A 25,658-nucleotide genomic window follows, 5' to 3' on the forward strand; every position below is an offset into this window, starting at 1 on the left:
TACATTTTGCGGGTTTTCCTCATCCTCGCAGTCACGCATAATTATATAAAAAAGCATATAAGTCATTAGATGACTATAGAGCTCCGGACGTCACGTGACTCTCAGAGAGTAGACGCCATGTTGGCAGGCAACAAATGTAAACAAAATGAACGGTATCGGCTTGGATTTTACTTCGTCGGAGTTTACTTCACACTTTAAAACCGAAGAAATCATTTTATATAGTCAGAAATTAAATAGACTAAACATCTCCGACCCTTACCGTGCCCCTGGGATACTTTTTAAAACCGCCAGAAGCTGTCGGAGCGGACTACACCGGACCTGGCCGGGGGAACCCCTTGGGATTCCCCCGGAGGAGCTGGCCCAAATGGCTGGGGAGTCTGGGCCTCTCGACGCTACTGCCCCCGCAATCCAACTCCAGATAAGCGGATGAAAATGGATGGATGGATGGATGGATGGACAAATAACAGATTTACACGTAAGTAGTTTAAATAGAGTGCTGTGCTGTTTGAATGTATAAACTGAACGCCAAGAGAAATCAATAGTCTGATTTTTTTCTGTGAATAAAATAAATATGTCAGGCAGGAGCGTCTCAGGATCTGTCTGAGATCTGTCTCGGTGAGACAGATAATAGCAATCCAAAGTGCTTTTTATGTGTGATCTGACAATTGATCAACCATTGCTTAAAAATTAAATACAGCTTAGCCGGTTAATTGCTGTGATCATAAAACACGTAAACGGCAGCACCCAGAAATCACGAGGCAACGTTTTACGTGATGTTTACTTGTTGCTATGAGTAATAAGACAGAAAAAGCCACGCCAACATAAGTTTAGGAAGCCCACTAAGAATCGTAATAAAAGTATTTAAAATAAACACCATACACAGTTGAGGAAATGTTGGTTTAAGTACCTGATATGAAGTGGTCGCTGCATAAGCGAAAACCTTTACTCTCAGGATCCCACAGTTTCATTTGAGCCCGGTCACTAGTGCGTTTTACTACAATGATTCAACGTTTGCGGCGCTCCGGATCTTGGGGAATCCTGTAGATGGCTCTTCCCTTATGTCGTCCGCGTCTGTTCTGCATCCTGGGGCACAACAGGAATCTACCATATTTCCTGTCTGATTGAGTTTTCTGACAATAACAAATAGTCCAGCTGCAGACTTCTGCCTGCCAGTATGGCGTCGTTTAGATTTGAACTGTTGCATGCCGGGAGAAGTGACGTCAACTCCCGGAGCTCTATAACTTGTTTCTGGACATGTAAGGCAGATATTTTACACTTGATTCTGTCATGAGACTTTGCCACGTTGTGGCTGGTTCATCCACTGTAATTGGCCGTTAACCACTGCCTTTAGAGTATTTTATCAGCTGGAAACCAGTAAAATGTAGCTTTACTGACCTTCTTTCATCTACTTGTGCAGCCTACAGCTCTACTTGTTTTAACTATGCTGATAGATTTTATTTTGTCGCTACTATTTAGCTCTGTTTATTGATAACTAACAGATAAACACAGCTGTGGTCAACAGGGAGGTGCTGGCGTCTTGCCTCCAGCCTGGGGCTGGGGGGCAGGGGTGTGGGCATGTTACATCCCACTGCAATGGGTCTATATCTGTGTTGCTTCCTGCTTCTACACACAAAAACAACAATTTGCATTTAGAGATTTATTTTGACAGACAGGTTTGTACAAAACAGGATAAACAGACTCCACCTGAACAGAGACAACTCAGATAAAAGATAAACAGCAAAAATAGTATGCTTTTATTAGAATGAGAGCGATTTGTTACATCAGTGCATAATGGGCCTGAAGCCCTTTAGGAGGGATGTGTGTGTGGACTCAGCATTAAAAAGGTGTGTGCTGGGGGTGCACCACATATTAAACATGACAGCTCTACACGCTCTAGCTCCAGCCTCTGGTCTTTTAGAACATTATTGTATTTCTATTTGGCAATGGATGATGCATTCAGGGACCCAAATAAGTAAACATCTGATTTTCTAGCTTCATAAAAGCTGATCCTGCTGAATATCATCCATTATGATCACCAGCTGGTTTGTCTGGTGCATCTTTAGTAAACAAATTTGACCTAAGTGCATGCCTTCCTAATATTACACCGCCCTGCTCTGCAGACATCCATTTCTTTCAGAGGCATTGCTGTTCTAGGGCTTTTAAACTGCATTCAGCTTTCTAAATTTAGACATGAAAACTTTCCTGGTTTGCAAAATAAAATAAAATAAAAAGAATTGAGAGTCAAACTTAATTGGCCCCTGCTGACCAGGAGCACCCTTGCAGCGCCTCCTTGTGCTGATCTTCACTTTACTCTTCTTCTCTTCTCCTTTTTAGCTCATAGCAGCTGCAACACACACAACATGAACAACACTCAAGAATGGGTCACGCAGGCAGACCGTTTTTTTGGCAATTGTTGATATGGAAGTTCCTAACCCGGTTTCCTTCATTTTTAAAGCTGCAATTCAAAAACATCCAGTATTTTGGCCCAACATAAACATTTTCTCCCTCAACCAGATTCCTACAGCATGAGTCAGTTTCCCTCTGACGCTCTGAGCCAAATCCAGGCCTGATTGTGGTAGGAACGGACAGGAAGGCCATTTGAAATTGTCTTCATTTTTTGCATAGGTGGAGGGAAGGGAGGGGAGGCATGTGCACGACACAGAATGTGCACGTGTACTCAAGGCACACATGCACACGCACTTTTTCCAGCGTTGGAGCTACGGTGACATTTACTAACCACACAATAGCTCCTGTCCAAAATAATGTGTGTTTATGTTAGGAAGTCGCTATCTCTCAATCCCTGCTGCTTGTTTTAGGGCGCGGCTGAGAAATCACAGGAAACACCTTCTGCTGCCCAGCAAAGCCCCAGCAGCACAATGAGATATTAAAAGCCCACAACTTCCCTGCAAGAATGACAAAACCGCGTCTGGAGAAAGAGCTTTACGGAGGAACAAGTGAACAAGAAGGGCCGTCACAGGAAACACTCACCATTTTCTTCTGTGCCGGATGACTTTACTCCTAGGAGCATGACTCCATCTTTGGTGCTTTCAGGTCTGCTTTGGAAAGATGCACTGCAGAGGCAAAAGGATAATAATGATGAACTGATTCACAATCAAATCAAACATAATTTATAGGTCTGGACTCCATACTTCTCAGTCCCAGTGTCAATGGTTTCTGCAGAAAACAAGAACAGAAGTTAATTAAATCTCAAACTCGGTCAGTGTTTGGAAAATAAAGCAAATTTGCGTTTTACTGCAGCGCTCCAGTTTGGCGTCTCAGATGGTTTTTCTCAAAAAGCAAAACGTACGGCCCGCTTTTACTTTTATTTTCAATATAGTTGCTGGCCAGAGCTCGGCCTTAACTCGCCATGTCATCACTACACCTCCCTCAGTTGCGCCACGGTGCAATCGCTGTTTATAAGACAGACTATTACAGCAATATTACTACCAAGCGAGTCGGAACAAATGCCGCAAAATTCGCACACCCTGCCGGCATGGCACTTTTATAAGACACACCGTTGTGGTAACATTGCACTGATTTGCCGGCACGGTGTGTCTTGTAAAAAGGGCTAAAATTAGGCAGGTGCATACATTTGGGCACTGGTATCATTTTGAATTCAAAACTTTTAGAACTAATTATTGGAGCTCACAATTGGCTTGGTAATCTCAGTGACATTTGACCTCCGCACACAGGTGAATTCAGTTATGAGAGAGTATTTGAGGAGGCCAATTGTAAGTTTCCCTCCTCTTTTTGAACATTCTCTGAAGAGCAGCAACATCATGGTTTAGGGGAAGGATACAGAAAGCTGTCTCAGAGATCTCAGATGTCTGGATCTCTCGACAAGACAACAACCCTAAACACTGCACAACATCTACTAAGGCATTCATGCAGAGGAACAAGTAGAACATTCTGGAATGGTCATCTCAGTCCCCAGACCTGAACATTAGTGAAAATCTGTGGTGTGAGTTAGAGAGCTGTCCATGCTCAGGAGCCATCAGACCTGAATGAACCTTGAGATGTTTTGTAAAGAAGAATGGTCCAGAATACCTTCAGCCTGAATCCAGACTCTCACTGGAAGCTATAGGAAGTGTTTAGAGGCTGTTATTTCTGCAAAATAGGATATACTAAATATTGAATTCATTTCTTTTTTGTGGTGCCCACATTTATGCACCTGCTTAATTTTGTTTAAACAATTATTGCACATTGTCTGTAAATCCTATAAACTTTGTTCCATATATCAAATATCACTGTGGGTCTCCTATATGATATATTTAACTGAAAATGTTTATCATAAAACCCAATGATTTATACAAGAAAGGCTGCCCAAACTTTTGCATCCCACTTTAGCCCCTTCTATCTGCACAAATTGCACATTCTCAGCGCTAGCAGCCGAACTATCTAGAGTCACAGCAGGAATGTTCCATTCTGTTTTCAAATTTAATTTAAGGCGTTGTTTTACATGTTCTGTTTAGAGTCTGGTACAGTTCTTGTTTAGGTGATGGACCTGTTGTCTATGAATGCAGCCTGTCCTTTGTCAGCTGACTGAGTTCACAAAGTTTTGACCTTAGGTTTGTGGTGGTTTTCCAGATTTTTGTTGGTGCTGAGCTGCTGTGATTTTTCAGTTAGAATAAATCGAGAAAGCAAATAACTACCTCTTTCTTTTACCATAAAAACACCACACAATAATAGCTAGCATGCTAAATTGTTATATGGTTACACTGGTGTGTTGTTTTAAGAGTTATGGCAGAACAACAACAACAGGTCGGCAACATCAAGTAGCTTTACTTAGTACATTATTAAGCATTAATGACCTATTAAATAAAGTATTAACAACTGTTTAATATTAATGTTATGAAGTAATGCATTACTAAACAGACCCACCACCACACACACACACACACACACACACACACACACACACACACACACACACACACACACACACACACACACACACACACACACACACACACACACACACACACACACACACACACACACACACACACACACACACACACACACACACACACACACACACACACACACACTTTGGAGGGATAACTACCCCTCTGCCCTTTTGTCCGAACCTTAAGGACCACACTTAATACATAATATCTGGAATGTTAACAGATACTTTGTATATTAATGCTTAATAATGCACTAACATTAATAAAGGGACCCTTATTGTAAAGTGTTACCAATATTCCATTTTGATGTTGTCGACCTGTTGTTCTGCCACAATTCTTAAAAACAACACACCAATGTAACTTTATAACAGCGTTTAGCATGCTAACTATTATAGCAAGGTGTTTTATTGTAAAAAAAAAAAAAAAAAAAAAAAAAAAAAGAGGCAGTTTTGTATTTTCCTGTGTTCTGGAAGCATGGCTAAATACAGCAACAGAAAAAGAGTTTGGACCTTTGAATTGTGTATATCCAAAAAGTGGCATGATCAAACGGCAAGAAAAGACTCTGCTCCTTGAAGTTTGTATTATTTTCTTCCTGCGTGTGCGTTTACCTGAGTGATCATGGACTTTCTTGCTTTTGAATTTGAAGACAATTGCAATTGCACCAACAAATAGGAGGGCAGGAAGCACGATCCACCACAGCCTTTTGTCTGCGCCTGCAGTAGGAGAACAGTGTCATCAGCTAAGCTCTGGCAGATCACTATTAAACCAAACTCAAAGGATTCAGCGTAAATGGTGTATTCATTCCTCCAAGATTATGTTGTTATGACTATTTAATTGAAACGTGATATTCTTAAGCTAAATTGCATATTAATCTTGTTTTTTTTAACATTCAGACACTTCAGTCATTTTAGCAAAAGTAAGGGTTCACTTGCTAACGGGCGTTCTAAGGCAAGCAGCTTTAATCAATTTAATCAATGCTCCAAAAACATTTAATAATCAGACTGAAGTGAACAGAAACTAAGTACCATCATCAGGGTAATTATGTAACAGGTTTTATGAACCTGTTTTGGCCATTAGCTTTCACTGATAAAATAAAGGTTGCTGGTTACGATGAATACAAAGATGTCACTCAAAGTGATTAATTTACTGAAAAAAAAAATTAATTTAGGCAAAACGAAGCAGAAATAGACCAAGTGGCACTAACTCAGAAGTACTGCAGTAATTTGTAAATTGTTGAGGTTTTGTTGATAACCCAGAGGACTCACTGTGGTTATATATGGGATTTTAATTTAGGAATTTTTACTTGTTGCACAAAGTGCAGGCATATAACGGCAGGGTTTGGCATTGAAATGTTGCTTATGTAATTGAAAAAAAAAATTATAGTTTCTTTTCATTTTTACATTTTTATTATAAAACACTGACAATATTAATAAAACAAATTCAGCACATTATATTTTATTTTTATTTCCTAATGCCACTAGATGATAATAAAGAGTTTGTGTAGAATTGGTAGACTTACCTGCATGTTTCTGTGGAGGTTGTGGCTTCTCATCTTTCTTCTCGGGTTGTGTTAATATTTGGATCTTGTCTTTGGAATCTGTCATTGATACATTAGGTTATTTAACCCTCCCACTCTCCACATGGGTGACCCCCGCCAGGAAAGTTGACCACTGAGCAGGGTTGATGGTTTATCCATTGAGGTTCATGTGGCACGGGTGAGGAGTGAGCACCACCTCACCCGTGCCACGTGGACCTCAAGGGATAAACCATCAACCCTGCTCAGTGGTCAACTTTGCTGGTGGGGGTCACCCAGGAGAACAGTGGAAGGGCTAAGAAAACCAGAAGAAATCAGTTACATTGCAGAATAAAAAAAAAAGATCTGATATTCAATTGTTGAAATGTATAGAAGTTAGTTTGTGGTTAAAATATTTAAAGCTGCAATGGTAAATTTGAAAACAAAATAGCTTCAAACGTTTTTTTTCATGCCTCTAAACAATGTTCTAACATAGTATAGCCATAACTATATTGTCAATTTAAAAAAAAAAGCAGTTCACTTGCATTTGTCGAAAAACCTGGTGTCAGATTGAAAGCACCATCTGACCATCTAGTAATCGGTCTCACTGAACTGCCGCACTTCCCTGAGTTCTCCATTCATTACACACTCACGTATTCAGCAACAAAACACCAGAGGTGTGAGAGCTAAATAATATCAGAGAAGGAGAAACAGCCGGCTGCTACCACTTTTACTTCAGGACGAACTACCAGAGTCCCAAAAAAGAAAAACACCATTTGTTGTCACGGACAACAAAGTGTTCAAAACCTAGCTCGTTCTGTAGATTTGCTACAACAGCTTAGTTAGTTTGATTAAACGCTTTCTACAAAGTGTTAGCAAATATAAATAGGTGAATATAAATACTAAAAGATGAAGATTTTGGTTTTACATTAGAAAAGAAATATTTATATAAGCATGCTGTACCTTGGCCAGAGATATCTGAACCTGCAGACAGTGAATATGATCATCACAATAAAATAAAAAATCTCATGGTTTTGGGAAAATGTTGGAAATTTATGGATCACTGGATTTTTTTTCATAAAATTATGTTCCTGTTTGTTTTAGCAGTCCAACAAAACAGAAGCTAAGATAAAACTCCCTTTTCCATGCAGTTTGGTCTCACCTGAGTCGTTGTTCATGGTTGTCATATCAACGTGGCCTAGTGGTTTATCAATGTTACTTGTCAAATCTAAAAATAATAAAAAACATAACAATGTATTAAAATACAAGAAATTTGTGGCTATGTGTTAAAAAACCAAAAATAAAAATTTAAACAGAACAGCATAACACTACACATAAGACATGTTCTAAATATTGGATATATCAAACCCAAACGTACGGTGGCACAAAAGGTTAATTGAAATAACAAAAGACAACAACAAACCTACAATGAAACTAATACTGAGAAAGAAGTAAAATGACCTAAAAAAATTAAATATGCTAAAGCAGAAGTTATGGTAGTATCTTAATTTCGGTACATGAGACAAACAACATTTGGGACCGAGGCTTTACAGGGGACAGTGTCTAGGACACTGTTCTTGCATTTACTTAAATTGAAGGTAGCCTCTTAATTTCCTTTTGAGTTAATTCTGGCAGACACAACATTTTATTTTTACTTTCATTGAAATATTTCCTGGTATAGCAACCTTTTGTCATGGTTTTGCTGGTATTGTTTTAAACATTGGACTTTTTGGGCCACTGTACACCATGTTAATTTAAAGCCTACAGTATACCTATAACTTTGAGCCACAGAATGTATGAAATTACAGAAAAAAAAATTAAGGTCAAACGATTAAACACACCAATAAAATAAGCTATTTAAAAGGTCTAACTTTCTTTGGTGGTCTGGTTTGCCGTTAACATAGTAGTCACGCTCGGCTTTTGAGTCGATACTGCTGTGGTTAAAAGTGTCTTCACCGTGGTAGTTCGCCCAATGGGGACATCTAGATAAAAAAAGAGAAAAACAGAATGATGTGAGCTGGTGGATGTGTCCAAACTTTTAAATGTACAGATCACTCAGAAACCAAAAACAGACTGAAGATCCTTACCTTTGGTGAAAAGATTAGTTGTGGTGCTGGGGGTCTGGGGGCCTGAAGTTACCCCTTGGGCAGATGTTGGAGCTGTAGATGTTGATGATTCAGTTTGGTCCAATGATTTTGTTGCTTAAACACATGCAAAAACCCAAACATCATGTCTCCTGAATGATTTGCCAGGTTTTAAATGAGTTCCCTATTAAATAGCTAGAAGGATGTGGAAACAAGTTAGCTATTGCCTAAAATCCAATAATTGTTTTTATACTTACTTGTGTTTGTAACTAACACCGCTCGTTGCTCAGAAGTGGTTTGAGATTCTGTAACATTTGAATCTATAAAATAGAAACACAGTTATTTTCAGACATAAATACCTAACACCGCCTTTCCAGTGGATGTGGTGCATAATGTAATAGTGAACCTACACACACCTGGCTGGCTCGCCATTAAATGTAGTGGAATACATTTGTTAATTATGACCAATAAGATGTGATATTCCATACAAATATGAAATATCAATCTGACTGATCTTTGAATGTTTAATCAAAATATTCTAGGGTTCTTTGCTTATTCAGGGACCATAAACACACTTCGTATTAATTCAGACAGAGTCAGTATATAGTTTATAAAATGAGTTTAATTATTTTTCCTAAACTAACAATTTATACATGACAAGATATGAATAATGAGATGTGGTGTAATGGATATGGAGTGATTTAATGTAATGTGTGAAATGTAATGGAGGCTAGATGTTGTAGCAACCATTCTTTGTATCTGAGAAAAATTGTGAAATTTGGGTGTAAAAGAATTTGTTGTTTGGTTATAACTAGAACGTTGTTTACTTAAAAACCTCATCAGACACCAGTATGCAGGCTTACGATACCCTGGTATGAGTTGCTCCTGGCAGTCCGGAGCGATGTGGTCGAGTGGTGAGGTCACTGGACCACAATATTCAGAGATTAGTAGCTTCCTCTGAGTTCAGCTTCCCCAGCCATGAGATGCAACCCGGGGTCTGCAGATTAGGTGTCCAAATCTGAAAGTTGAAGTAGCTCTGAAAAGAGCTGTTGTGCCTGTAACCACTTGCAGCGTCGCAGGAAGGCTTTTGACTGGAGGTCAAACATGATGGTTTCAAAAGAGGCTTCTTTCCCGATTTGGCGGAATCGGGGGTCAGCTGGAAACTGAATTACTCGGGAAGTAATTCTTGTTTTATTAAACTACTTTTTATGATTTCTGGCCAAGTTTGGCAAATTAGAATTTGACACGTTTCTGGGTATTCACCAACATCCTTCAGAAAGCCACGCCTTCTTTCAGATACAAAGATTTCTTAACACTGTGAATAAGAATCTTTGAACTCTTATGTGAGGTGCATATTAACCTTAATATGTATCTCATTGTAATGTGTATGAGTGTAAACAATGATTAACTTGTTAAATCAAACACATACTGATTTGTGATATAAATGGACCATTGTAAGAATAATATTCGTTTCAAAGCCATCATTGCTTTAAGCACAGATTATTCTAACGTTTCATTTAAACACCTTGTTCATTAATCACATATGATTATTTAACTTATAACTGTAGAATCCTGGAAGCTTCACTTTCTTCAGAGTGAAGAATGCTGCCTGGCTTCTATGCAGAGAGAGTGCAAGGGACCTTGACAGTTTATTATGTCTTTCTTGTATGTCCACAAGCACTGAGGAGAACCTTCTGGGCTTGGAAGGCCAAATAGAAAGTGGATTTTTTTTCTGTAGATGAAAGGTTATTATGTTGATCAATATATAGGTGAAAATTGACCCTTTTGGTATGTTACACCATAACTGTGGCTAATTGCTGTGTTCTATGTTTTGCTGACACTATGCGATGCTTACGCATCCGATAAAAAGGCCCGAAAAGGCTCTGTCCCAATACGCACACTCCTGCCCTTGTGCCCCTCAACTGCGCATTGCGCAAGTGTGTAGGGTGTCCCAATTCTCAAGTGTGGACCATGGCTCTGCCCCTTTTGCACCAAAACACCAAATTTTATTATTTTGTACAGTTACAATTACCAAATTATCAAATGTTTACCTTTTGGAACGATGGACTACTCGTCTGTTGATAAATATCGATAACTGATAACAGTGCTGGTGTGTATTTTTGAGCACAACATGCCAGTAATTCTCACTTCTTTTAATATCATTTCAAGCAGTAAAGTAGTGCACACAGTGACCTGCATCCCCATTTAGTTAGTCACGATATATCACTATGTTCAGAGGATCTTTCATGGATGAACTATCAAGGAGTCGGAGTACCCGGCCCGGAGGGTTACCGGGGTCCCACCCTGGAGCCAGGCCTGGGGTTGGGGCTCGTGAGCGAGTGCCTGGTGGCCAGGCTTTCGCCCATGGGGCTCGGCCGGGCCCAGCCCGAACTGGATACATGGGCTCATCCAACTGTGGACCCACCACCTGCAGGAGGAACATGAAGGGTCCGGTGCAGTGTGGATTGGGTGGCAGACCGAGGCGGGAGCCTTGGCGGTCCGATCCCCAGACAAGGAAACTGGTTTTTGGGACATGGAACGTCACCTCGCTGGCGGGAAAGGAGCAGGAGCTTGTGGCAGATTTTCGACTCACCTCGACACATGGCTCTGGAACCCAAGTCCTTGAGAGGGGTTGGACACTCTCCTTTGCTGGAGTTGCTCCGGGTGAGAGGCGGAGGGCTGGGGTTGGCTTTTTGTTAGCCCCAAGACACTCTGCCTGTGTGTTGGGGTTTACCCCGGGGGACGAGAGGGTAGCTTCCCTGCACCTTTGGGTCAGGGAACGGGTCCTGACTGTTGTTTGTGCTTATGGGCCAAATATCAGTTCAGAGTACCCACCCTTTTTGGAGTCCCTGGGACGAGTGCTATAGCACTCCATCAGGGGACTCCATTGTCCTGCTGGGGGACTTCAGTGCTCATGTGGGCAATGGCCGCATGACCTGGAGGGGTGTGATTGGGAGGAACGGCCCGCCTGATCTGAACTCGAGTGGTGTTTCGTTATTGGAGTTCTGTGCAAGCCGCAGTTTGGCCATAACGAACACCATGTTCGAACATAAGGATGCCCATTGGTACACTTGGTACCAGGGCAGCCTAGGTCGCAGGTCGATGATAGACTTTGTAGTCATATCATCTGACCTGCAGCCGTATGTTTTAGACACCCGAGTGAAGAGAGGAGCAGAGCCGTCAACTGATCACCACCTGGTGGTGAGTTGGATCAGATGGCAGGGGAAGATGCCGCGTAGACCTGGCAGACCCAAACACATAGTGAGAGTCTGCTGGGAACGCCTGGCAGAAGAACCTGTCAAGACGGTCTTCAACTCCCACCTCCGGCAGAGCTTTGGCCGCATCCCGAGAGCAGTGGGGGACATTAACTCCGAGTGGGCCTTGTTCCACTTTGCGATTGTTGAGGCGGCTGTTGCTAGCTGTGGTCGCAAGGTGGCCAGTGCCAGTCGTGGTGGCAACCCCTGTACCCGCTGGTGGACACCAGAGTTTTGGGGAGCCGTCAGGCTGAAGAAGGAGGCCTACAGGGCGTGGCTGGTCTGTGGGTCTCCGGAGGCAGCAGATGGGTGCCGGATGGCCAAGCGGGGTGCAACAGTGGCAGTTGCCGAGGCAAAATCTCGGGCGTGGGAGGAGTTTGGTGAGGCCATGGAGAAAGACCATCGATCGGCTCCAAAGAGGTTCTGGCAAACAGTCCGGCGCCTCAGGAGAGGGAGGCAGCAACTCGCTCACTCTGTTTATAGTGGGGATGGGGAGCTGCTGACGTCAACTGGGGCTATAGTCGGACGGTAGAAGGAATACTTTGAGGAGCTCCTCAATCCCACCTACGCGCATTCCGAGGAGGAACCAGAGCCGGGAGACCTGGGTATGGACTGTCCAATCTCGGAGCAGAAGTTACTAAGGTAGTCAAACGACTACACAGTGACGGAGCACCGGGGCGGATGAGATTCATCCTGGGTATCTCAAGGCTATGGATGTGGTAGGGCTGTCATGGTTGACACATCTCTGCAACATTGCGTGGTCATCGGGGTCAGTTCCTGTGGAGTGGCAGACCGGGGTGGTGGTCCCCATCTTTAAGAAGGGTGACCTGAGGGTGTGTTCCAACTATAGGGGGATCACACTCCTCAGCCTCCCTGGAAAGGTCTACTCCAAGGTACTGGAGAGGAGGGTCCGATCGATAGTTGAATCTCAGATTGAGGAGGAGCAATGTGGTTTTCGTCCTGGCCGTGGAACTGTGGACCAGCTCCATACCCTTGCAAGGGTGATGGAGGGGGCATGGGAGTTTGCCCAACCACATGTGTTTTGTGGATTTGGAGAAGGCTTATGACCATGTCCCCAGGGGCACCCTGTGGGGGACGCTCCAGGAGTATGGGGTGGGTGGCTTTCTGTTAAGGGCCATTCAGTCCCTTTACCAGAGGAGCGTGAGTTTGGTCCGCATAGCCGGTAGTAAGTCGGACCTGTTCCCGGTGAGGGTTGGACTCTGCCAGGGCTGACCTTTGTCACTGGTTCTGTTCATTACCTTTATGGACAGAATTTCTAGGCACAGCCGTGGTGTGGAGTGTGTCGAGTTTGGTGGCAGGAGAATCTCGTCTCTGCTTTTTGCAGATGATGTAGTCCTCCTAGCTTCATCCTGCTCTGACCTTCAGCTCTTGCTGGGTAGGTTCACGGCCGAGTGTGAAGCGGCTGGGATGAGGATCAGCACCTCCAAATCTGAGACCATGGTTCTCGACTGGAAAAGGGTGGCTTGCCAACTCCAGGTCGAGAGAGAGGTCCTACCTCGAGTGGAGGAGTTTAAGTATCTTGGGGTCTTGTTCACGAGTGAGGGTAGGAAGGATCGGGAGATCGACAGGTAGATTGGTTTGGCATCTGCAGTGATGCGGACGCTGAGCCGATCTGTCAAGGTGAAGAGGGAGCTAAGCCAGAAAGCCAGGCTCTCGATTTACCAGTCGATCTACGTCCCAATCCTCACCTATGGTCATGAGCTTTGGTTAATGACCGAAAGAAGAAGATCGCGGATACAAGCGGCCGAAATGAGTTTCCTCCATAGGGTGGCCGGGCTCAGCCTCAGAGATAGGGTGAGGAGCTCGGACATTCGGGGGGGACTCGGAGTGGAACCGCTGCTCCTCCGGATCGAAAGGAGTCAGTTGAGGTGGTTTGGGCATCTGGTCAGGATGCCTCCTGGACGCCTCCCTGGGGAGGTGTTTCGGGCATGTCCTGCCGGCAGGAGCCCCCCGGGTCGACCCAGTACACGTTGAAGAAGTTACATCTCCAATCTGGTCCGGGAATGCCTTGGGGTCCTGCCGGAGGAGTTGGTGGAGGTGGCCGGGGAGAGGACGGTCTGGAGCTCCCTAGTTGGGATGCTGCCCCCGCGACCCGGACCCGGATAAGCGGAGGAAGACGACGACGACGATATATCACGTAGTGCTCATTGTCCCAATTCAGTAGTTACTTGCATACTTGTTCACTATGCACTCAAACCCTTACATGAACTTCATTGAAGTGCACTTTGCAGAGGCCAGTAGGCTGTAGTCAGTATTGGCGTTGAGCCTAAGAGTTAAAATGGGTGGCACCATATATTGAAGTTATATAGTTTTGAGCCTTCCCTGGAACCCATACCAGTGATGTGGAGAGGTTTAACAATATGGGCTGTCTTGATTAGTCCATTACCTTTGCCATCAGGTGGTGAGTTGGATCCGGAGGCAATGGGAAACCCAATCATAAACTGAGATAAATACTAGAATCTGCCAGGGATGCCCCTATGGTTTTCCATGGTTACCAGCCTCATTCCTTTATGAACAAAAATTCCAGACTAAGCCAGGTTATGAAGCGTTCCCAGTTTTATCTAGTTTCATTTGTTTTGGTCAAACTGGATTGTCAGCTCTATGTAGGGAAGATTGACCCAGGTCTTTGTAGATAGATTATATTTTGCAAAAACCTTGGGAATTTCTTGTTATACCATGGGTATGCTGCTGTCACACCCAGTCCAAGGAAAGTAGCTAAAACTGGATTTCGAGATGAAAGGATTGCTTTTATTTATTTATTTTTTATCTAGCTCAAAATCATTATTTCTGCTATTTTGTTGCTGTCTACTGACTTTAAAAGTTGTTCCAGTGTGAGATGCTTGCCTGGTCTCCAGATTAACATGTAATAATGAAATAATTTGCTTTAGTACTTACTTGTTTCCTGCCCTGCCTCAGACGATAAAACTGGAAAGCAGAAACACAAATGTTAACATGAAGGAAGAGACAAACACTCATTGTCAGAGGTCACAGAGACATGTTTTAGAGTGACGGTGGTACAAAAATCTGTCAGTGTATGAAATTTCCTGAGACAGGCACTCTATTTTAGGTTTGCACTGGTAACACTTTGAAGGCAGACGTCTGAGCAAAGACCTTCTGGCTTCAAGTGTCAGATGAGGATGGGGGAGGTTGTGGCATGTTGAGGTGGACATCCTCTTCAGTGTCTGTGAACCTGCATCCTGTCACAGACACAGTTGTTGTCCCTAACAGGACATGTGTCCTCCTTCCTGTCTTCATTGCTGTCTGCTGAGATTTTATTGATCATGTTAAACCAAATATCTGCAGACACGCTCGGATCAGTCTGAACTTACAGAGGTTTGTTATGCAAGAAAGTTAATCGTAGAAATGTTTTTCTGAAGCTTGTTAAGCCAAGTTTTGGTTGGAAAGCAGCTCAATCGGTCATTCGAGGTAACTCAAAAACCTTTGAGACCATTATAGCATTATACTGGGATCGAGAGGCTGTGTGTTCAGACGAGGGTGTTTCCTCCAGATGTTTAGAATTGGAAGTTGATTTGTTCCCATCTGGGACTTTTTGGTTTCAGGAGAATAATCTGCTGTCTCTGTGAGGGAGAGAAAAAGGGGGCAGTCTGGTTCCCACTGGTTATCTGTTGTGTGATCACCTATCAGCCCTACCCAGTTACACTCTTCTGGCTCAGCACCAGGGAAACAAACAAACATACCAGGAGCCAGAGTCTTGGCCCTTTCCTTCTATTTTTTTATTTCAAGATTAGGAGAAAGGAACACACTGTGGATTCTTGAATTAAAAATAAAGTAAATTCGTAGGTTAAAACTTGAGTGCATGGAAACACTTATGTAGCTTATCACATCCTGGATAAACGGAAATGCCATCTGAGTGTCTCAAAGGCAACGTTCAAAAAGTGTCAGCCTCCTTTGAACATCATCACCAAGTAAAAAAACAAAATAAAATAAAAATAAAACAATAGCTTTTAACTTTCAATTTAATCATTTTAGCAGAAAAAGGCAAAAATTCCATTATTCAATACAATATATGTTAGATAAATATTTTACATTTTAAGTCAGTAACAGAGGCCCTTTTCATACCTGGTGTGAAGATGTGGACCGATGTTAGCAGCAGGAGGACCAGAACCCTGATGAACTTCATGTTGACTCTATGCTCCTCTGGCTTCTCCTATAGAGTGGTCAGAGCCAAATGTGTCCCAGCTCAACCACCGATGCTGGTGTTTCGCACTTCCTTTGCAAAAATCAGGGGAGGAAATACACTGGCTTCCCTTCCTGACGTAAAGTGGGTGGATGTGGAGACTAAAACAAGGCAGTGGCCTGGTCCAAACCTGAGTTTGTTTAACAATAATCTCACTTTGGTGTCATGTGTTTAAGACAACTCCACTTACTTATTTTTTCCTGCTGAGACAATGTTCAGTGAGCCGTGAACAGACCGGGACAAAGGAAAAAGCAGTTTCATTAGTGGTGGAAGCCATTAGAAATGAGCAAACAGCTAAAATGTTCTGGAATAAAAAGCCAAAAGATCTAAAATCATTTGGTTTTGTGTCACAAACATGAAAGACACAAATTAGTGAAAATATATCTGCACTGTGGAGGATTATCCTACTCTTATTTGGAAGAAGCTGGTGGAGTCCATCGGGATTCTGATCCTCTTGTATGGAAGAAGTACTTCAGGACATTCTGCTACTGCAGAAATCATGGTTCTATCCTTGAGCAGCCCCAGACCATCATACTTCCACCACCGTGTCTGACTGTTGGTGTGATGATGCTTTTCTGAAATGCAGTTAGTTTTCTTCTGTACGATCATTCTGTGTATCTTATCAACTTGCATTTCTTGGTTATTCTCTAGTCTTCCTGTTTGAGGACATAGAAGTCAGCAGGAGGGGAACAAACATAGCTTCAAACGGCAGGATTTGGAGTTTTTTTTTCTTGATATTTGGACACCTCATCTCTTACTGGCTAACAGCAACATGACTCTACAACTAACTGTCTTTGCTCTGCAACATTCAATTCAATTAAATAATTTATTTCACTCAAAGTTTAAATATACAAACTTCAAATCAGAATATAAGCATTCGAGTGAAATAGGGGGAGGAGGAAGAAAAAATCTTATATGACCTACCCCCTTTAACTAAGACAAGATAAATAACAAAAAGTACAAAATAGCCTTATACACAAAAAATAAACCGCTCTCTTACTTCCACAAATAATATCACTACTAAAACATTAATCCTCCATCCTTAACTCACCAAATCATACGATTTTAGCATTTTATCTTTATAAATTTTTTTGAATTGATCAGTAGTTGTACATTTTTTTAATTCGTTATCCAGGTTATTCCATAATTTCACACCATATATTGAAATACACATTTGCTTTAATGTAGTATGAACAAATATCCTTTTAAACTCTGGTTTCTTTCTACTCTTATCATTTTTTGGGATTAAAACAAAGAACCTTTGTAGATTAGTTGGCAGCAAATTATTTCTAGCCTTAAACATAATTAGTAAAATTTTCAAGTTAACTAAGTCTTTGAATTTCATAATTTTAGATAGAACAAAATATTTGTTAGTATGTTCTCTTGGATTTGCTTTATATAGAATTCGCAAAACTTTCTTCTGTAACAGAAACAAAGGATTAGTGTTTGTTTTATACGTATTGCCCCAAACCTCAATACAATAAGTTAAGTATGGTAAGATAAATGAGTAATATAATGTCTGAAGCGTTGAAATTTCTAGAAAACCTTTGACTTTGTTTAAAATTCCAATACTTTTGGATATTTTTTGTTTAATATATTTTATATGGGATTTCCAAGTAAGTTTATGGTCCAAGAGAACCCCTAAGAATCTTACTTCATTTACTCTATCAATTAAAAAACCATCAATAGACAACGTAACTAAATCTTTGGTTTTTCTGTTACCAAAAACCATGAATTTTGTTTTATTCCAATTGAGAAATTATTTATTGTCATTAAACCACTTCTTAAGTTTAGACATTTCACAAACCATATTTTGAATAATAATTTCTAAATCATTTCCAGAACAACTATATATTTGTGTCATCAGCAAACAATATGAACTGTAATACTTTGGACACATCACAAATGTCATTTATATATAGAATAAAAAGCTTATGTCCCAACACTGACCCCTGTGGGACACCATGTGTAATCTCTAGTGAATCTGAAATTTCATCATCTAACTGTACAAATTGATTTCTATTGGTCAAATAACTACTTAACCAGTCATGGGCGATTCCACGTATCCCATAATCCCTCAGCTTGGAGAGTAAAATACTATGATATATTGTGTCAAATGCCTTTTTTAAATCAATAAACAACCCCACTGTATATTGTTTTTTTTCTATTGCTGATGAAAGTTCTTCATTTAATTCCAATAAAGCCAGGGATGTAGATTTATGTGATCGAAACCCATACTGACTCTCACTCAGGAGCTTTTCCTTCTCAATAAAGTTATTTAGTTTCTGAACAAACCATTTCTGAAGCACTTTAGAAAACTGAGAAAGCACTGAGATTGGTCTATAATTATCAAACTTATGTTTATCAACATTTTTAAAAATTGGAATTACTTTTGCAGTTTTCATTTTTTCTGGAAATGTACCACTCTGAACAGACAAATTACAGATATAAGTGAATGGTTTAACCACATAATCAATAGTTTTCTTTACAGTCATCATGTCAATCCCGTCACAGTCTGTGGAAGTTTTATTTTTAGTTTTCCTAACTATTGTCAAAACTTCATTTTCACTTACATCCCCTAAAAACAGACTGTAAAATTTTGCTCCCTCCTTGTATTTTTCCAGCTTCATTAGTTTGTGTTTCCAGAGATTTGGCCAAACTTGGTCCTATGTTTACAAAAAATGAATTAAGTTCATTTACCACCTCAGCTTTATCCCTCAAGATCTTATCTCTGTTAGTAAAGAAATCTGGATAACGGGCATGCTGAGACCTGGATCTTATGACACTATTCAGAATTCTCCATGTTCTTTTCATGTCACCTATGCTTTCCTTCAGCCTTAAATTATAATGATCTTTTTTTGCTTGTCTTATTAATTATGTCAATTTATTTTTGTATATTTTGTACTTCATTTCTGTGGCTTTGGTTCGGTATCTGAAAAAATCTCTGTATAATTTGTTTTTCCTTTTATAAGATTTTAGTAATCCCTTAGTTAACCACGGTTCTACATTCATATTTATCTTTTTTCTACAGACAACTACAGGGCAGTTCTTATCATATAAAGATTTATATGTTTTTAAGAACGTATCATATGCCACGTTCACATCCTTCACATAAACCCCACTCCAGTTCTCCTTCAACAAGTCATTGCAAAATGCTGTTATAGTCTGTCCTTATTCTAACATGTTTTATCTGATCTAACTCCTTAGGTTTTTTGAATACATTTTTATGTGTTATAAAAATTGGTAGATGATCACTTATATCACTAATTAGGAGACCACTGTTAGCTGTCTTCTCAATTTCATTTGTATAAATATTGTCTATTAATGTAGCACAGGTACTGGTGACTCTAGTAGGCTGAGTGATCACAGGATATAAACTCCTGCTGGACATCACATCCATAAAGTCTCTAGTCATTTTGTTTCTCTGGTTAAGTAAATCAATATTAAAATCTCCACATATTAACCAGGATTTGTTGTCATTTAATCCATCTATGAGAGTTTCGCATCTTTCTTTAAAACATTGTAAATTGGAGCCAGGTGTTCTATATATGCAGGCTACTATAATGTTTCTAGTTTTTTCCATTTCTATTTCAACAGCTACACATTCCATCACATCTTCCACAGCTACTGCCATGGAGTCCAGTATTTTACACTTCAAGGCACTTTTGACATACAGTGCAACCCCTCCACCTTTTTTCTTTCCTCTGTTTGTATAAAACAAATGGTACCCTACCATATCAAAATCTGTACCCTTTTCTTCATTTAACCATGTTTCAGATAAAGCAATCACTTCAAATTGGTGCTTAAATGTTTTCATATATGCATTAATTTGGTCAAAACTAACGTAAAGACTTCTACAATTAAAGTGGATAAGTGAGAAATGACCTAAATCTACAGAACTATTAAACTGATCATTTGTGTAATATTTACAGTTATCATTAATTGTATTTAACAGATTACCATCTGGATCAATATTGTTTTCATAGTCAAGTGTGTTATATTAAGTAACTTCAAATCTTTTCAGAGTTTTCACAGCAGAATTTGCCATCAACTATTTTTCACAAAAGTACCTCAACTCTTGTGACTTTTCAGAAGAGTGTTGACTCCTTTAATCAATTCATGACCAGGGCTTGTTCTCCGTTGAGCATGAACTGACTCCCATCCTGCGCTCCTCAGCGTTGATTGCAGATCGGGAACCTCTTCTGGAATATTCATTTTACTCCAAACTCACGTAGTCCAATAGCAGCAGCCTGGGGGTCACTATACACCTTCACTTTCCCATCTTCACAAAAGAGTTTCAGTCTCGCTGGAAACAAGATCCGTGACTTCACTTTTCTTTCGTTGTGTATTTTCCGCACCTCCTTGTATTTAGCCCGCTCCTTGAACACAGCGCTTGTAAAATCCTCATCGAAATAAATCCTTTGGTCTATCACTTGAACATTCCTTTTTCTCCAAGCAGCCTCCAATACTTTCTGTTTCATGGCGTATGACTGGACTCGAACCATGATTGCTCTGGGGTGCTCCCTTTGTCCCATCTTTGGCCCAACACGATGTGCTCTCTCAATATTCAAATCATCAATCACATCCAGTTTTTCACGGGCCAGTTTGTTCACAAACTCAATGATGTTATTTTCTTCACAACCCTCAGGTACAGAGTAGATTCTTATATATTTTTTGCGAGCTTGGCTCTCAAGTGCCTCACATTTCATTTCTAGTTGTTTTTGCATCTGAACCACTTGTATTAACACATTGGAGGTTTTCATTGCATAGTCTTCACTCTCAACAATTCTCTGTTCAGCTTCCTCCATTCTTTTTTTGATGCGTGTGAACTCTGCTCGTAGCTCATTCAATTCTGTTTTTAATGCTCCAAAGCTGGCTGATGTTTCAGTTCGAAATTCTCTCAGTTCTTTGAGTATTTCAGCCATACCTGAAGATTTTGTTGGTGTCATGTCCTCAGCTGATTCCAGTTGATTGTTCTCCATTTGTTTGTGAGCACCTTCTTCCATTTGTTTGGAGGATTGCTTTTGCCTTGGTTTTGGCATATTCCACAGCTCCAGTCATAAATTTATCAACTTGCAGTTAAAGGTTTTGGTTTCGGAGGATTTCCACACAAATTTTCATCATTCCAAGCACTTTTAAATAGAATCTTCTTTAATTGTTTGGAGAGCCTCTCACAGGCACACCTGTCCAGCGGCCATCTTGTCTCCTTGACCAGTCATGGGCAATTCCACGTATCCCACATTGATGTTTTATCTCCACAAATAACACAAGCCTGGAGGAGTTCTGCTGTGTGACGGAGAACGGTTAGCATTATGAGCCGAGACGTTCTCTCCTGTTTCCTGGAAGCTAAACCAACAACAGCCTTCCCTGTCATGAGTCAAGATGGGTGAGTCCATGAATGTCAAAGACACACTTCTGTACTTTGCAGATGTATGCTCTCGGTCGCCCTCTCAAGGCTTGCTACATAACATCACTGTTGTAAAATCTAATCTCTCTTTCGCACATAAGAGGCATGTTTACTGGCTTTTTTTCCAACTTGCGTGCCCCAACAAACACATTAAGCAGCATTTCAGCAACGAATAAAGTTTTATCAGGGCTATAAAACAACTTTATGCCCAACCAAACACAATAACCCCGGTAAAATAATTTATTACTTACCTATCCAGCAAGGAAAAGCCGGCCAAATAATAACTCTGGTCTTTGCTCCGATAAGGGATTTCTAGCTTTTTTTGGTGGATCTGCCATTGCTAAACTCTCTAAACCGTAGGTCTACATGATACTGCCATAAAGCAACACGCAGTTCCAGTGGCCGCCACGGGTCAAAAACTGTATAGTATTGTTGGAGCTAATTACTGCGGAGGGCACTCTGGGAGTGGCTCTATTTAGAGGTTGAAGGTGACCTAATCAAGTGACAGGTGTGTGGCACAAAAGGTTTGACCATGCAGGATAGTGTAGGCATCAACATTCTTCGAGTTTTGGTTTTATTTTCTCTGCCTTTTACTTTAATAAATGGATCAGCGTATCCGAACATGTATTTTGGACTGCCCTTTTATTTGTACATACATTTCAACCCAGTATTCATTCTGCACTTAAGGCACGCGTTATCCAACAAAAAAGCCACAACAATAAGACAAACCCATCTCCTTAATATATTTGAGAGGTAAGCTATACAGGTGTATCCACCTGCGCGCTACCAGCGCTGATTGCCTCCTGTCTGACAATGCACTGGGTGCGCTCTCCCACACAGAGGAAGCATTGAACGTGTGGTGACAACTCACGGAGCTGGGAAACTGGGTTTGACCAGAGCCACGGAGCAAGAATCAGAGGTGGCCTTGGCGCAGCTACCAGGAAGGACTAAACAACAAAAAAGCCACAACACAGTAAACAGACGTGGGACCCCATAACATTTTCACAGCTCTAAATGTGAACATAATAAATGATATATGCCGTCAAAACTTAAAAAAAAAAAAGGTTTAAAGGTTGCAAAATGTGTCTTTAAAACAACATCTTGCATTTGTCTTTTCTGATGTTGACATTTATTTGCTGATCTGACACAATGTGACAAAAACCCCTAAACAGAAGCAGGTGAATAAGTTTCCCCAGCGCTCTAATAATCCTAATCGTGTTGTATCCCTTGGGATCTGCTCAAAGTCCAGCCATGACATTTCTAGAACAATGACTTTCAGAAAGCACAGAGATAAACCTGGAGCTCACTGGCCTTAAAAACACTCGAAAATCCTACTTTTATTTGACTGAACACAAGTGGAAAATTTTGTTTATAAGCCAGCTTCCATAAAATAATTTATTAAAACAAAGTGATATTAGAACAAACACATCATGCATCCATTATTAATACATGTAAGCTCAGATCGACTTTTCATTTATAGCTGAGGTCAAGGAGTAATTTTCCACAACTGGCCGTAGTTTTTCCACGCTTCATTGTCAACTTCACAATGAACAATTTGAAGTTGTCCTCACATTCTGACTACAAAACCTCACTTTTGTTAAAAAAAAAACATCAAAAAACAGGAAGTCAGAGTTTACTTCCTTTGATTTGAGCATTGTGTTAAGAGACCAAAGAGTTTAATAACCAGATACATTTTTAGTTAAAAAGTCCCAAAAACTTCAAAACATATCAGCTTGTTATTTTACATTCTGGCCCAAACTCAATGGTATTCCAACGTTTGTGGAGCGGATATTTGACGCTCATTCACGCAGGTATGATTGTGTAATCTTGGCTCCACCATCTGAGTTTAATCAAAGGAGTCACCAAGGTTGATGAAGAGGAAACACCTTTGCTGAGAAGCTGCCAAGTAGCCATTTCCCATCCACGCAGCCAGGCGTCAACACGTGCTTCAGCTGAGATGTTCAGTAAACAAGAGAGAACAAAAAACAAATCTTGGTGTCTAAAAAAATGCTTCAACATTTTTTCTCCTGAATAAAAACCAAATCAGGGTTCTGAAAATTTTACAGTCAACAGGTCCACCTCAGTCCATAAAACTTGTTTAGCGCCGCCACTGTTCCATGACCGTTTGACAAGATACAATTTATATTTTTAGAAAATTTCTACAGAAAAAGATTAGGCCCCCAAATTTTCTTTTTATCAGAATTCTGAGATTAAAATCAGTTTCCTGACTTTTTATTTTTAATCTAATGGTAGAAACCTTTTTTCCTGTTCTGTTAATATATACCATTTTTGAAAACCATCATACTGTTTCTATGATCAAGTTTCAAAAGTAAGATAAAGTTAAAGTAGCAATAGATAGTTTTTTTTAACATTAAGCTAGAGCTTTAACATTGATCTATGTGATTTTTGGGTTAGAAACTTGGACCAGTTTCATATTTGACACCACTCTGCAGCCCTCTGCTGACCAAAAATTACAGTAGATAGTTTTGTGGAGCTCTAGGGGGAGCTGTATACCTGCTTTATGGTTGTTAGCTGTAATGCTAGCGGTTAGCATTTTCAGTTTGCCGATCATCAATAAAATGCACAAGAAGAGGAAAAAGAAGGAGTTTGCATTTTTGTTGGGATCATGGCACAGCCTGGAAGTTAAAGTAACAGAGGTGAAGCAAAGAGCTAAAACCAGAGTGAACATCAAGGTTGCTACAATAGCTTGAGGAAGCTAAAGGAGGCTACAAAATCACAGACTGATGGTGACCTGGCCTTGTTGCTACTGGACTTGTAAGTAATAATATTTTTTTGTCTAACAGTGGGGATTTTTTATTTTGTGGTTTATCTTAGTATTACGCTGAACAAAAATATGAACGCAAAACTTTTGTTTTTGCTCTCATTTTTCATGATGTATTCAAACATCTGAAACTTTGTCTACATGTACAAAACACACATGACTCTCAAATGTTCTTAAATCTGTCTACATGTGTGTTAATGAGCACTTTTCCTTTACCAAGATAATCCATCCCACCTCACAGGTGTGGCATATCAAGGGGCTGATTAGACAGCATGAATAATTTACAGGTTTGCCTTAGGCTGCCCACAATAAAAGGCCACCCTGAAATGTGCAGTTTGATCAAACAGCACAATGCCACAGATGTCACAACCTTTGAGGGAGCGTGCAATTGGCATGCTGATTACAGGAATGTCTACCAGAGCTGTTGCACATGAAATGAATGTTCAATTGTCTACCATAAGCCATCTCAAAAGGTGTTTCAGAGAATTTGGCATTACATCCAGCCGGCCTCACAACTGCAGACCATGTGTGACCACACCAGCCTTCACATCCAGCATGTTCACCTCCAGGCAGGGCCGTTGCTAGCTATTTTGGTGCCCTAAGCACAAAGTCTTTGTGGTGCCCCCCCCCCCCCCCACACACACACACAGAAAAAACAACACAGTCACTGGCATGTGACATGACTAAATTCAAAACTATTTAACCTTTATTAAGAACTAGAGAGGCACAATATACACAACTAGAAAATTCTGAATATGAAGGAAGGAGGTTAGCATAATGGACTTTTTTCTTCAAATTATACCATCAGCAGCAGATGTTCCTCTTGGCCCGTAAATGTTTATGAAATATATATCAACATAGAGCAAAAGCAAATACCTAATTTGAAAATAGGTTTGTCAAATTTTTCATATTAAATCTCAGTTACATAGCCTATAGGCCACATAGACTATTTAATAATGATATAAATCATGTCCATAGTTAACTCATGATTAATCACAAACAGCCGCTTATTTAAAAATAAAATTTCTTACTTTACCTTGACGGTGTTTTTGTCCTTCCTGTTTTTGTGATAGTTATCTAAGTATTTGGGTGGACAAATGTGATTCATTTGTTTATTTCTGTTTCAAAACAGCACAGATGGGCCTATCTGACCTCACAGAGGAAACTTTATTTTACTTGAGAAAGATGTTTTAAGATGAACTTATCAAAACAAAAAATCTTCAAACTCTTCAAGGTTTATTTTTAGATGAACAACCTTTAACACTGTTCAGACTTATTTTTTGATACAAGTCGCATGAACAGGCTGAATAAAAGGATTTTTCCCTTTGTTGCATTTAACTATTTCTTCTTTAAAGAAGTGCTGATTCAGAAGAGAATAACTGCATTTGGGAAGATGATGACTTGCTACATTTTTTCTCCAGCAGTAAAAAAGCTCTAAAGCTTCTCTGAGTTTCTCTCCCTCTCAGCCTCTCTCACTCAGCTACTAATG

The 25,658-nt window shown here is 40.5% G+C and overlaps 1 protein-coding gene across 1 annotated transcript; it reads right to left on the reverse strand.

The window, feature by feature from the left end:
• Positions 1-1,642: 1,642 nt before the first annotated feature.
• LOC107377100 (dual specificity protein kinase shkD) lies at positions 1,643-16,020 on the reverse strand. The gene is made up of 12 exons (XM_015946527.3): positions 15,863-16,020; positions 14,678-14,707; positions 8,765-8,827; positions 8,511-8,624; positions 8,295-8,405; positions 7,586-7,651; positions 7,387-7,407; positions 6,430-6,507; positions 5,519-5,623; positions 3,150-3,174; positions 2,989-3,071; positions 1,643-2,344 (listed from the first exon to the last, which is right to left on the reverse strand). Exons 1-12 carry the CDS (start codon positions 15,921-15,923, stop codon positions 2,331-2,333), a joined length of 771 nt encoding a protein of 256 aa, XP_015802013.3. The 5' UTR covers positions 15,924-16,020; the 3' UTR covers positions 1,643-2,330.
• Between the last annotated feature and the right edge of the window lie 9,638 nt (positions 16,021-25,658).

The sequence above is a fragment of the Nothobranchius furzeri genome, chromosome 2 (assembly GCF_043380555.1).
Source record: "Nothobranchius furzeri strain GRZ-AD chromosome 2, NfurGRZ-RIMD1, whole genome shotgun sequence".
Classification (NCBI taxonomy): Eukaryota; Metazoa; Chordata; class Actinopteri; order Cyprinodontiformes; family Nothobranchiidae; genus Nothobranchius; species Nothobranchius furzeri.

Bases quoted from the DNA above. Each gene is read 5' to 3' on its own strand.
- LOC107377100 (XM_015946527.3), bottom strand. From the start codon at position 15,923: ATGAAGTTCATCAGGGTTCTGGTCCTCCTGCTGCTAACATCGGTCCAC. The intron at 3,175-5,518 runs GTAAACGCACAC...TGTTTTCTGCAG, and splicing joins GAAAGTCCATGATCACTCAG to AAACCATTGACACTGGGACT. The intron at 3,072-3,149 runs GTATGGAGTCCA...TTGCCTCTGCAG, and splicing joins ATTGACACTGGGACTGAGAA to TGCATCTTTCCAAAGCAGAC.